The following is a 15,392-nucleotide window of genomic DNA, read 5'->3' on the forward strand; positions in this document are numbered from 1 at the left end:
AGTGGCATAAGGTAAAAATTATTAAAAAGAAACACAAATGTGGTAAAAGAATAATGAAGAAGGCATTCTAGAAAACAAGATAAGCATATGGCTTCCAAACCATCCTATCATAAAACATGCCCACACATATAGTCAGTCCTTAGGACCAATGAGTTCCACATCTGTAAATTCGACCAACATCAGACTGAAAATATTAAAACAAAACAAACAAAAAAAAACTGTATGTACTAAACATGAACAAACTTTTTTTTCCTGTTATTATTCCAAAACATTGCAGTAAAACTACTACATACCATTTCCATTATATTGGGCATTAAAAGTAAATTGCGTGCACAAAAGAATATGCAGAGGGTATCTATAAGCAATATGTACTTTTATATATATAAAGGATTTGAGCATCTGTGAATATTGGTATAAGGGGTGAGAGGGTGCTCCTGGAACCAATCCGCTATGGATACTGAGGGAAAAAATGTATTCTTTTGAAATCAGGGGAGCAGAGGCATATAATGAATTAAAGAGGTAAATGCAAGTGTGGGAAGCATTTTAATTTCCCTTTTTCTATATATATTTACATATACCTAAACTCCATATTTGGTACTAAAAAAATTCTTACCTGATCTGTTCAGTTTGTACAATCCCTTCCTTATGACCCTCCAAACGAGCAGCCAATCTCTCTTTATCAAGGCGCACACACTCTTCATCCTGGAAATAATCACTGGTTAGTGAACATTCTAAATTTTTATTTTAAAAAAAACTGTTTTTGCAATGCTAAGAACTGAAGGGCTAAGGGCTTTGAGTATGCTAAGCATGCAGTCTACCATTGAACTTTATTATATAAAGTTTTATGAAAAAAAAAATCACTGTACATAATTTTTCCTTACAAAATCCTCACCTACACATTTCCATAGAAGTAATCCATGACTTTCATGAACTTTAAGGATACTTTTAGTTACACAAAGAAAACCACAACAAAATATATGCTGGATCATTTAAGACTAGATAGAGCTATGCCAGGCGTAGTGGCCCACCCATGGAATCACAGTGGCTCAGGAGGCTGAGGCAGAAGGCTCCAAGTTCAAAGCAAACCTCAGCAAAAGCGAGGCCCTAAGCAACTCAGTGAGATCCTGTCTCTAAATAAATTCAAAATAGGACTGGGGATGTGGCTCCATTATCAAGTGCCCCTGAGATCAATAGCTGGTACCAAAAACAAAACAAAATGAAAAGACTAGAACTAACTATAAATGCTCCTCATCTTACAAAGGGGTTCCATTCTGATAAACTCATAATAAATTGAAAATAACATAGACCACAAGTGCATTTAATACACTGACCTTACCAAACATTATAGCTTGATATAACTTACTTAAATGTGCTCAGAATATATCCTCTCACCTACACAAAAACCAACTTTATTATTAAGTGTTGGAGAACAATTATTATTAGTTGAATACTATGCTAAAAGTGGAACACTTTCAAGTCAATGTGTATGTAACATTTCTGAACCATTAAAAAAAGCCAAAAAATTGTCTAGGATCATCTGTAAAAGCTTACCAAAAAAATTTGCTTAGTCATTTATTTCTATGATTAAGTGTTCTTGCCATAATACATCATAGCTACTTTTATTCAGAAAGATATCATACAACAAACGATCCTTTATAACTGAGGAAACTTATAACTAAATATTATGAGAAGCCTTCATCAGAGTCAAAAATTTCATTTTGGATCTAGGATTTTTTTTTTCCATCTGTTGCCACAAGTCCCAAACCGAGTAAAACTTTAATAGTTTTCAAAGCATGTTCCTTAGAACATTTAGAGATTTCTTATAAAGTGTCCCAGGCAACTTCAAGATATTGACTGACATTTAATTTTGGTAGCTCAAAAAAAAAATTTTTTTTTTTTTCCATACAGGCAATTAAGCCCAGGTATACATAACCACTAAGCCACATCCCAGCCCTTTTTTATATTTTATTTAGAGACAGGGTCTCATTGAGTTGCACTGGGCCTCCCTAAATCACTGAGGCTGGTTTTGAACTAGTGATCCTCCTGCCTCAGTCTCCTAAGATGCTGGGATAACAGGTGTGAGCCACCACACCCACCACTCTCAGCTAGTTGGTAGCTCAACTTTAATATATATTTATGTATTTCAGGATGTCAGCTAAAATGTCTGAATACTTAACAAGACAAAAATCAATAATTCTAACTTAGTTCCATGCCTATATGCAATAAACAAGCAAATGATCAGAGTCCATGTCCAATGGCTAATGAATATGAAACTGTATTTAAAAAAAAAAAAAAAAAAAAGCAGAGCCTACTCCATAGATCAAAAAATATGGGGGGCTCCAATTCTTGCACTAACAGTAATCTATCACTTAAAAAAATCTTCAAATGGACACATGGGCTGAAATGAATGGAAGGCTATTTTGGCAAATGCATTATATTTTTCTCATTTATAGTAAAGGTATATAACCCCTAATAGTCAAATTCCTTAAGGAACTGCAAATTAAAAGACAATTGCAATCTAGACTTTAATCAAATCAGAAACCCTTCCCTCAAGGTTTCTTTTTCCTGGTATAATGTAATATTCATACACTGAACTAAAACTAAAAATTGCTTAGGTAATGTGTTTATATAATACAATACTACTTTATAAAATGATCTGGAAAAAATCTTATGCTATTTTAAGTTGATTTTTCAAGCTACTGGAATCCTAGCAATTTAGCATTTCTAACATGTTCAATTTTTTCAAATAACTAAATTATGATGTTTAGACTTTTCCGAACAAATGATATCCCTGACTTCACTCCATTTGTCAACTGTTAGTCACAATATTCTCTCATAAATTGAGCAAATTTTCAGTTTTACTGCCATAAAACTTGTACCAAGGGTTAACAGAATAGCTAGGATCCAGAGTACCTTGGCTCTAATACTAGTTCATCTAACTTCGGCAAATCCCTTCTTTGTTCACACATCAAACCTAGTACCACACGTCAAGCCTCACACGTGTCAAACGTAGTACCACAAACTTCAAGAGATTGTGGTGAAGCTAAATGAGTAAATACACATGAAGTATTTAGACTATCCCCTAGCACATAGCAGTAACAATGAATCAGTTATCATTTTTGTCATTATGTGAAATATATCAAGTCTGTGTTTCAGAATATACCTAATTAAAATTACATTATTTTAGCATTAATTTTATCACTGGTTGCACTATATATAAATTACCAGCCAATCCTGTCCCTTCAAGTTACCTTTCTTATCTTTAATTGTGGATGCTTTACTATCCATATAGCAGACAAAAAAATATATATTTGTTCTAGTTGTAGATGAACACAATGCCTTTATTTTATTTGTTTATTTTTATGTGATGCTGGGGATTGAACCCAGTGCCTCATGCATGCTAGGCGAATGCTGTGCTACTGAGCCACAACCCTGTGCCCCACCCCTTATAAGAGGTTTTATGAGATAGTGGTAGGCCAGAATTGGCCTTTGGGTCTTAGTTTGCCTATCCCTAGAATAAGGTGGTATGGGAATTTGCTCTACTATTCAGAGCTGTGAAGTGCTTACTTCATTAAAATACTGACTTAATGGATTTCAGATTTCTTGTAGCACTTTAGCTAGCAAATAGAATATTAATATTGCTTAATATTCCTTAAGGAATGTTAAGGATAGTTTACATGAAATAGAAGCCACATAAGAAATATACTTATGGGACTGGGGCTATAGCTCAGTGGTAGAGTGCTTGCCTGGCACGCATGAGGCCCTGGGTTTCATCCCCAGCACCACATAAAAAATGAAAAAAATCAAAAGTTATTTAAATATTTTTAAAAAGTATTAAAAAACAAATACATAAAAAAAATAGTTATTTTTACAGATCTACTGCATAACACAATGACTATAGTTAATAAGTATATTATACTTTAAAACTGCTGAGTAATTTTTCTTTGAAAACTGCTAAAAGGAAGTTTTTATTGTTCTCATTACAATGATAAGTGTGTGAAGTAATGTAAGTATTAATTAGCTCAACTGAGTCATGCCGCAGTGTAGAGGTATTTTAAAACATAATACTATTTATAATATACAGTTTTTGCCAACTAAAAAAATGCAGTTCTCTTTGGAAAGAAAATTAGTTCTGATAAAAGTCTAAAATAAGAACATTCATGGTTTCTAGCAATATTAATTAATACCACTGATAGAGACAAGTGTTATCTCTTCAATGTTAATTGACAGATGATAGGTTTAATCATTTGTTTAATTAAGATTAAGATTAAGCATTCCTCTAGAGTGTTAATCACCATTTCAGGGGGTTTTATATGCAACAGATATGGAACTTCTTAAAAATTTACAAAAAATAAGAACATAATAATATAATTAAAATCCAGAAAAACAAAACTCCTAGGATTACTACAAACAACTCTTGTTACCAAACAATCTCAATTTCAGAAATAATATGAATGATCTTTAAATAAATTCTATTACCTCAATTCTTGGTTTCTTTGCTTCTGCTAAAACTTCATCTGCAGCTCGTTTGACTTTAAGAAAAAGAGAAGTAAATAAATGTATAGTTTTGGGATGGATTTGTGAAAGTTCAAATAAAGATGTGACAAGGCATACCTTGAGTGGATCGCTGAAGACCTATTTCTAGAGGGGCACTTCTGTCTATACTTGCTGATGTTGCTGAAAAATTAAAAAAACATTCATATAAACAGATCAATATTTAAACACATATTGGATTTTATTACAAGTAAAATTCACAAGCTTTCTCTTAGTTTGTATTTCATTGTGGAGACTTACTCCAAAAAAAAGTAAATTTTTAAAGCATTATTGTAGAAGTATTTTATAAAAAGATTAATCTGTATTAGAAAGCTTATGAGAACAAACTATTAATAATTTAGCTTACATATTACTGAGATGAACTGCTTCAAAGACTATACTTCAGAATCACAACACATGTACATTAAAAAGTTTACCTAAATATAAACATGATCACACATATATGAGGGTAAGTTTTTTAAGTTAACATTCACGTTAAACATGAATCTTTAATTCTTTACAATTAGTAGAAAACTTTCAATTACCTTTTGAATTATTTGGGGACGGGGTAGTGAGGACTGAACTCAGAAGTACCGGGCCACTAAGCCACATCCCCAGCACTGTTTTGTATTTGCTGAGGCTGACACTGAACTCGAGATCCTCCTACCTCAGCATCCTAAGCTGCTGGGATTCTGTGTGCCACTGTGCCTAGCTTGAATTATTATTATTTTTTTAAAGCATTTTTTTAACCTTTATTTTATTTATTTACTTTTATGTGGTGCTGAGGATCGAACCCAGTGCCTCACACTTGCTAGGCAAGCACCCTACCACTGAGCCACAACCCCAGCCCCTTGAATTATTTTTAATGACTCAAAATAATGAAACTGTCCCCCTTGACCTAGATTCTACCATCCTATATAACCTTTGGTTGTGCTTATATATCTCTCTAGAGTTTCTTTCTGTAGATATAAGAAATACAAAATTTTACTTTTATTTTAACCTTTTATTCTGACAAAATATTCTGAATCTTACTTTTCTGTTTACATAACAGTATTCTCTCTTACATTCTTCCACATCGGCATATAGGGCATTTCTTTAACTCTTTTCTTTACAACTACAGTATATGCTATTGTATGGATTATAATTTATTTAACCAATTCCTTGCAGATGAGCAGTTCTAACAGTCTTCTGTCATTACCAACAATGGTAAAATGAAACTATATATATGTCACTTCATACATTTTCAAATATGCCTCCAGGATAAAGTTCCAGATATAGGATTTCTAAGTTAATTTTGTGGTTACAGACTGCCAACATCTTCAACAAGGGTTGTAATTATTGAGATTATAAATAAAAATGCAAAATGTTTCCTTATAGTTTGACTAGAGCATATTATTAAAATGTTAGGTTAAAAAATGCTACTTTTGTTAAACATTTCTAGCAAGTAGAGAAATGCAAATCAAAACTACTCTAAGATTTCATCTAACTCCAAACAGAATGGGAATTATTAGAATACAGATAAAAATAAATGTTGGCAAGGATGTGGGAAAAAGGTACACTCATACATTGGTGGTGGGACTGCAAATTGGTGCAATCACTAGGGAGAAAGCAGTACGGAGAGTCCTCAGAAACATGGAATGGAACCACCATCTGAACCCACTACTTGGTTTATACCCAAAGGACTTAAAATTGGCATATTACAATGATACAGACACATCAATGTTTATAGTAGCTCAACTCACAAAAGCTAAATTATGGAATCAACTTAGGAGTCTTTCAACAAATAAATGGATAAAGAAAATATGGTATATATACACAAAGGAATATTACTCAGCCTTAAGAAAAATGAAATTATGGCATTTGCAGGTAAATGGATGAAGCTGAAGAATATCATGCTAAGTGAAATAAGCCAAATCTAAAAACCAATGGCCAAATGTTTTCTCTAATAAGCAGATACTGATCCATAATGGAGTGGGGTAAGGAAGAGTAAGGGAACTTTGAATTGGGAAGAGAGGAGTGACGGGAGGGGAAGGGGTTTGACGGTGGGAAGGATGGTGTAATAAGATGGATATTATTACCCTATACACATGTATGATCACACTATACCAGAATGACTCTGCACCATGTACAGCCATAGGAATGAGAAGTTTGCTCCATTTGTAGACAACGTGTCAAAATGCATTCTACTTCATGTATAACTAATTAGAACAAATAAAAAATAAACTAAATTTTTTTAAAAAGAATACAAGTAACAATAAATGTTGGCGAGGGTGTGGGGAAAAAGGTACACTCTTATATTGGTGGTGGGACTACAAATTGGAGCAACCACTATGGAAAGCAGTATGGAGAATTCCTCAGAAAACATGGAATGGAACTACCATTTGACCCAGTTATCCCTCTCCTCCATCTATACCCAGAGGACTTAAAATCAGCATACTATAGTGATACAGCCACATCAAAGTTTACAGCAGCTCAACTCACAATAGCTAAACTATGAAACGAACCTAAGTGCCTTTCAACAGATGAATGGATAAAGAAAATGTGGTATTTATTCACACTTGGAATATCCTTTGCCTTAAGGAAGGACAAAATTATGGCATTTACAGGTAAATGGATGGAGCTGGAGAACATCTAGCTAAGCAGAATAAGCCAATCCCAAAAAACCAAAGGCTAAAGGTTTTCTCTAAATTGCAAATGCTAATTCACAATGGGGGGGGTGCCCTAGGGAAAAATAGAAGTACTTTGGACTAGGCAGAGGTGAAATGAAGGGATGGGAGGGGAAATAGGAGTAGGAAAGACAGCAGAATGAATCAGACATTAATACCCTCTTGAGCATATGACTACATACGCGGACAATGTATGTAGAGGACTGAGAATGAACCAGAAGAATGAGAAGCTATATCATAACTTATGTAGGATGTGTCAAAATGTATTCTATTGTCATGTATAACTAATTAGAATAAAAATTTTTTAAATGATATCTTTGAATAGTTGGTAATTGATTTTTGAAAGAAATTAGCATATTTAGCATATTTTCTTTGGATTAGTGAACTGTATGACCGAAATTCGTGGTTTTAAGTCTCTTTTGGTATATATTTCCAGAACAACTTCATATATTAGTTGAGACAGTTTTTTTTCTAATAAAATTTGAAATATTTTTTATCAGTTTGTCAAGTCTTTTATTAAAATACATAAGGTTTTTACCTTTACCAAACTATTAACTGAATAATCCCACCTTTTCCCCAGTCATTTGACATGCCTTTTTCTACTCATGTTAAATTAACAAATGTACTTCTAATCCTACAGATTAAAAACTGTTTATTAGTTTATCAACTCTCTCTCAGTTCTTAAATTATTAGGGCTTTGTTAAAACTTCCAAAATCTAAAATAACTAGTCTTTTTCTCTTGCTCTTCCACAATTTTTTAGGATATTCACCAAACTTTAAAATTACCTTGTCTAGTTCTACCCCTCTTTAAGAAAAACTGTTTGGATTGTTACAAATGCCAAGTGAAGAAAGACTTTCAAAAATGGGAGTGGTTAATAGTAACAAATGTGTTGACAGGTGGAGAAAGGTAAGGGAGCCCAATAGATACCATAAGTCTCTGCTGACCTTAGAATGATTTCAGTAGGACAGTATCAATAAAAGCCACACAGGAGTGACTTCAAGAAACAATCAAGATAAAGAAATAGCAAAGAACTTTGCAAAGAATTTTGCAGTAATAGAGACAAAACAAATGGACCAGGAGATAAAACCTGAAGTCAAAAACATTTTTTTTAAATGAGATATCTTACTATATGTATTCTAAAAAGTAATGATGCAGAAAAAAGGAGAAAACTGATTGAGGCAAGACAGAAACAATAATTTACACAAGTAAAGTCTTTTGAGAATGTGGAAAAAAATCCACATACAACAGGGATTACTAGCCTTAGAGACAAAGCATAATCACTATAACTAGAAAGAGGAACATATGAACAGAGCTACGTTATTTATTTATTTTTAGTGGGAATATAAATTTTCCAATACTTATTTCATGGGGGGAACAACTGCTACTTAACAATTGCTACTTAAGAGTGAGCAATTTAGGGAGCTGGGGTTGTGGCTCAATCGTAGAGCACTTGCCTCATACATGTGAGGCACTGAGTTCAATCCTTAACACCACATAATAAATAAATAAATAAATGTTTTATGCCCATCTACAACTAAAAAAATACTTAAAAAAAAAAAAAAAAAGAGTGAGCAATTTAAAAGGTACTCACATGCTTCACCATTGAGATATCCAAGAAGATCTTTTCGGTCAGGTCTTCTAACCACAGGAATATTTTCAGTCTGAAACCAAAATTTTAAATTACATATTAAATAGATAACAACTATATAAAACCTGATAAGTTCATATGATCTCTGAATTTATTCCAATATCTTGATAACATTAAAATCAGATTTGTAAAAAAATATGCTAAGCTAAAAAAACCTAAAAATCTTGAAAAATTTTTAAATGTTAATTTTTAGTAATTTTATTTTGGAAATTCCAGGAAGATGTATTAAAGATAATTATTAGAAAGGAAACAGTAACTCTCTTTTCAAAATATTAATTTCAGTCTTTTTTTTTTCTCATGGCTTACTCTAGGTCCTTATTTTTTTTAACTGCATTCAAGATGTCTGCAAGTCAGACTAATAACTTTTAGTCTGCATTCTCAGTTTATGCACCATCTCAACAGTGCTTTCTTTTCTCACGCAAAAACCAGGCCTCTTCAAAATATGCAGCATGACCTCTTCCAAATAAACCGAATTAGCCACTAAAACTAAATTTTCATAATTAACAATATGCACATGTTGTTTAGACAGGAGAAAAGCACAGGCGATTATACAGAAAAATGTATGGTGGTTGTTTACCTTCTACATATTTCTTTTTATCCTTGAGTATGTATAAATTCTGTAAATAGGGGGGAAAAAAGATTAAAAAATGAACCTGAAAAAATGTATCCATTTCAGAAAAATGGATAATTTTCCTTTACTAACCTACATTATCAAGATGTAAAGAGATGAGCAAATAAAACTGTATAGTTCAGGTAAGAATAACTTTTGGGCCAGGAAATCAATGAATCCTATCGCTACCACAACTGCTATATCATTTTTCTAATGTTAACAGTGTAAGAAAAAATGATGGCAAATTGATTATACAGGTTTAAATCCTTTGTCCGTGTATAACAAAAACAAAGAAGTAATAAGAACCCTTAATATCAATGGCCAATTATTTCACAATGAACATTTCACTATGCCAAACATTCTGTACTTACATCTTAATTACTTAGTTGAATATTTAATCATTATTCTTTTTTTTCCCCTAAAAGATCAAGCTAAATTTTCATTTCTCCTTAGGAGAAAGTCCATGGGTTTTGTGTGTGCAAGTTTGCAGGTTTTTTTCCCCAAATCAGTCATCATGGAATATTATAAATAGTTTAAATATTTGAATTAATTTTCTTCAAATTACTATTTCTAAGTTTAATAATATACTTCATTGCTTAGTCACTATTGAATTACATACACATTATAGCCAACTAAAAGACATAAGTCTACACATACTAAAATATGAGCCAGGGGCCTGGGGTTGTGACTCAGTGGTAGAGCACTTGCCTATCATGTGTGAGGCACTGGGTTCAATCCTCAGCACTGTATATATACATATATTTTTTTTTTCTTGTTTAAAGTAAGTAAATAAAAATAAAATAGGAGCCAGAATACTTATTTCAAGAATGGTCTGTTCACACGAAAAAGCAACTAACATCAAGAAATCAGAAAAGTGGAGCCCTGGAATTTTAGAATTCTACACCTCTAATTTGAGAAATATTTAAGAAAAACAAAATTGAAATCTTATGTGACCAAGGTCCACAGTGATAATAACTATCCATTAATTATACTCTACAACCATTCTAAAAGAACATGATCCATAAATCTAAACTGAATGCTTAAAACACCTTTATTATTCCAAAATAAATGGATATATAAAAAAAAAAAACTCTAATTTCTGCCTAACTCAATTTTTAAAGATGATACAAAATATCTTTACAGAGATGCCAATATTTTTCTCCAATATTTACCAAGTATAAGTATTTAACACTAAACATGTATATATGTATATCTCACTCAGAAAAGCAGAATCTATGGTTTAATTCTTTAAAAAACCTATCAGATAAAATGACACCTTCTTCTCAACTGCTTTAAGTAGCAAGTTATTATTTAAGATACCATGCATAAGTCAGTAATCTCAACTATTAGTTAGAAAGGAGGGAAAATTTATAAAACTAAATTTTACACAGATAAAATGCAACTAGGGGCTGGAGTATGGCTCAGTGGTAGAGCACTTGCCTAGCATGTGTTGTGAGGCACTGGGTTCGATTCTCAGCACTGTATATAAATAAGTGAATAAAATAAAGGTCCATTACATCTAAAAAAAAAAAAATTTTTTAAATGCAAACTAGCAATAACTCAGAAGCTCTAATGATGACAGACACGAAGATATTTATGAAGCTTAAATAAAACCATTTAAAACTCTAACAAATGAAAAAGTATTTATAAATTAATACATTTCAATAAAGCAGTACTTGTAAGAATGTTAAAACAATATTGTAAGCAGATATTTAATTATTTCAGTATCTCAAAAAATATATCAAATTCTATCAAAAAGAATCTGTGGGCTTAATTTTAAAAACTGAGTATTATCATTTGGGGGCATTTTATTTAGGTATTTATAGCAATTTGCAATGCCACACAGCTATCATACCCAAATAACTCTGAAATCTATTATCGATTATAATAAAGAACTTCCCTAGAATGTCATCATCAAGCCTCTATGAAATTAGTTATTTTCAAATTGTTTCTAAAGATTTGTATCTAAGTAAAAAGATTTTCAAATACTGAGAAAGCAAGCAAAACTGAAAACAAATCAATTTATCAAGTATGAAAATAACTGCTAAATTAATTCTATTTAAAACAATGTCTGTTAATACTTTTATGACCAAAATAAATTTTTTCCCAAAACATCAGGATCCTTCCCACATCTTATAAATTTTTATAAAAACATCTCTGTAAATACCTTTATAACTTCTCTTGTTATAACATGATGTGTATTTCACATTTAAAAAAATCACAGATTAAAAAATTTGTATTAATCATAAAGTAGCCAAATTTTAATCCTCCAGGAAACTTATATGCCAAACTATACCTATAAACAATTAAGTTAAAAAACAAGTTTTAAAATAAACCCTACTTACAGCTGCACGACGGACATAAACAGGATGAGAAAGGTGCACATTATTAAGTAGAAATAAAATGGAATCCAAAGTGTAGTACTCTCTGGGTTGGCCTTCCTTTCCAGTCCTGAAATCATTAAAGCAAAATTTTTATTCACAATTTAAATTCAATTATTTGGGCTCAGGTACATGTATCGATTCATCTTTACCCACTTGACCATCCAACAATGTACTTAACATAGCTAACGAAAATACACATAACTGGGGCTGGGGCTGTAGCTCAGTGACAGGCCTAACATGTGTGAGGCACTGGGTTCAATCCTTAGCAGCACATAAAAAATGAAATCAAATAAAGGCACGCTGTCCATCTATAATTATAAAAATAATAATAAATAAATAATAAAAAATACACAAAAATGTCTGAAGCAGTAGCACATGCCAGTAATCCCAGCTGGGGAGGCTGGGAAGGCTTGGGAGAATGGGATCAACACCAGCTTCAGCGAGGCCTTATACAACTCAATGAGACCCAGTTTCCTAAATAAAATATTTTTAAAAGGCTGAATATATAGCTCAGTGGTTACGTGCCCCTGAGTTCACTTTCCAGTACCAAAGAAAAAACAAAAACAAAAACAAAGCCCCTAAATTATAAAATCTACTAAGTGTAATGTCAGGAAAGCAAAAAGAACACAAAGGAAGACAATAGCAAAATGCAAGAAGTAGGGAAAACACACACATTTTTACTCTAAAGAACAATACAAACTTTTTAGAACTGGACCCAAATTAGGCTCTGGGCTTTATCAACAGAGAAAAAAACCTAATCATTTGCCACCATGCATGCATGTAATCCCAGAGGGAGGCCAAGGCAGGAGGATCATGAGTTCAAAGCCAGACTCAGCAATGGAGAGGCCCTAAGCAACTCAGTGAGACCCCATCTCTAAACACAATATTAAAAAGTGCTGGGAGCTGAGCTGGGTGCAGTGGCACTTGCCTGTAAATACCAGCAGTTCGGGAGCCTGAGGCAGGAGGATTGGAGACTCAGCAATGAAGAGGCACTAAGCAACTCATTGAGACTCTGTCTCTAAATAAAATACAAAAAAGGGCTAGGGATGTGGCTCAGTGGTTAAGGGCCCCTGGGTTCAATCCCTGGTACCAAAAATAAATAAATATCAGTTATAGAATGGAGGATCCTTAAGAGAAAACAAATTGTAATAAAACAATATAGTCTATAGGAACAAGCTCTCCAACGTTGTCACCTATGGGTAAGCTGCTCTAGAAGATCACCTATTTATAGCTGGCCAGACCTAAGTGGGGCCATACTTTGTGTTCAGTGTCTGAGAAACTGGGGCTATATATAACTAACTTAATGTCCAATCCCACCCTTTACCCTACTTCAAAAAGTCACACAACTCTGAAAGATTTTTCAGCAAGAAAGCAGACCAAAATGCAAAAGGGGGGGGGGGTGCTAGGGATATAGCTCAGTTGGTAGAGTGCTTGCCTTGCATGCACAAGAGAGTGCTTGTCTTGCATGAACAAGGCCCTGGGTTCAATCCCCAGCCACCACAAAAAAAAAAAAGCAAAAGGTATGGAAGATGGAAAGAGATGGGTATTCAATCCCACCTTTCCCTCTACATCTACCCATCATAATTCAAATGTACTATTTGAATTCATTTGAATACGACCCACTATAACCAGTCCCCAATTGGACTTTTCTACCATCTCTATATTAATGTATTTCAAACCACACCTCACTTATTACTGTACAAAGAAATTTCAGTTTTTCCTTATGATAGAGTAAAAATAACAATACACTGCATGCAATAAGGGTATGTAGTGTTTTACACATACGTACATCTTTACAGGTGTACATACATATACAGAAAAGGAAAATTTCTCAGTGATTCACTGCTGAAAGTCTGAAATCTGTTTTAAGCATTCCTTTTCACTGCCTTCAATGAAGTGCTATCAAAACATGTCCTTTTCAGCCCTTATGCCTTTAGTATACAGCTCTGTCATCCTGAAGAACTAATCTGTCACTTTTTTTTTTTTTCTTCAAAGAAGTTAGTTTTTGTTTGGAGGGAGTACTGGGAATTGAATCCAGGGTTGTGTGCTTAGTAGGCAAGCACTCTACCTCTGAATTACATCCCTAGACCTCCTCTAACTCAGAACTCTTACCCATTCTGGGTGGAGGTAAGGTGATGGGGATTGAACTCAAGGACACTTCACCACTGAGACACAGCTCCAATCTTTTAAGACAGGCTGGCCTAGAACTTGCAATCCTCCTGCCTCAGCCTCCAGAGTAACTGGGATTTCAGATGTGAGCCACTGTGCCTGGGTTTTTACCCATTCTGTAAAGCTTACTCATTTGTCCATGCATTCATTCAAAAAAGCTCAGTGGGATGCAAATATGTCACATACTTCTATGAAAACTTCCTTAAAATACCCGTAACTAGAAGTAACTGTTCTGAGATAGAAAGCCTTTCACAAGTTACTTATTCTTATCTCTTCTACTTGGATTAATTCTTCTGAGTCAGGAGCCAGGGTTTCAAGAATTTTTCTATTCCTTGAATTAAACTGCCCTAAAACCTGAATATTTGTTATTAATTTTATATACACATACACACACACACATATATATACATACACACATATATATGTATCCATTAAAAATCCAATCAAGGGCCAGCCTTTTTGGTTGTAGATCATGGTAAAGCACTTGACTAGCACATGTGAGGCACTGGGTTCAACCGATCACCCACACCACATAAAAGTAAATAAATAAAATAAAGGGAGTGTGCATATGTGTCCATCTACAACTAAAAAGTGGTTTTTTACTTCAATCAGATATTGCTTATGCAATTATCTTCAAAGGGTAAAACAAGAAATTCAGAATGGCGTTTAATCAATATTTCATAAAGCTTATGAAATAAGAAGGCTAAAAGAAATCCCTTAAATTTCCCAGTTTTTCATCAACTCTCCATAAAGCCCTTTCCACTCAAACAAAATGAATAGGAAAGTTCTGGTCTAAAGGTCAAATTATCAAAATTAAGCATCAATAACAGTGATCAATCATTAAATGATCACTAAAACTGTATCTAGATGTTTTCCTAACCCTAACCCTAACCCTGAACGACTTAAAATTCACTAGACCCCACGTGGCATGCATGGATTGACGTCCCAAAACATTTTTCTTGAATACACACTTTCCAAAATCACACACCATTATTTTCTTAAATCTGTAAAGCTCATTTCATTTGCTCAGTAACTTTCTAACTGAAAAACTCCTGTTGTCCTCTCTAGCACTGGTTTTGATGATTATTGCAAATTAACCAACTCTTTCCCATCTTAGCTTCACGCAGTCGTGCCCTTCTCTCTTCCTGAGGAATAACACCCTCCCCAATTACTAAGGAAGAAGAAACCGACCAGGAGCTGCAAAAGCCACCTGAGACAGAACACATGGCAGTCTCAAAGAAAATTTTAAGAACAAAAAGGAACGTCTCCGGCAGCAGACGGTGTGCTCCTTTGTGCACCTACGTTCAGGTACACTTGTGCACCAGCCCTACACGTTGCTGGTACTTGATACATACTGGGGGGAAAAGAACTGGTAAAGTCA

At 33.6% G+C, this 15,392-nt stretch overlaps 1 protein-coding gene across 1 annotated transcript in view; it reads right to left on the reverse strand.

The window, feature by feature from the left end:
* Window positions 1-15,392, reverse strand: part of Cdc73 (cell division cycle 73) — a 122,013-nt gene that overhangs the window by 106,122 nt on the left and 499 nt on the right. Inside the window, exons 2-6 of the mRNA XM_048810213.1 lie at window positions 11,804-11,932; window positions 8,792-8,861; window positions 4,615-4,677; window positions 4,480-4,532; window positions 614-702 (exon numbers count right to left, since the gene is read on the reverse strand). Of these exons, the coding sequence (XP_048666170.1) occupies window positions 614-702; window positions 4,480-4,532; window positions 4,615-4,677; window positions 8,792-8,861; window positions 11,804-11,932 (404 nt within the window). The remainder of the gene's footprint in view (window positions 1-613; window positions 703-4,479; window positions 4,533-4,614; window positions 4,678-8,791; window positions 8,862-11,803; window positions 11,933-15,392) is intronic.

Source organism: Marmota marmota, unplaced genomic scaffold, assembly GCF_001458135.2.
Source record: "Marmota marmota marmota unplaced genomic scaffold, marMar, whole genome shotgun sequence".
Taxonomy (NCBI): Eukaryota; Metazoa; Chordata; class Mammalia; order Rodentia; family Sciuridae; genus Marmota; species Marmota marmota.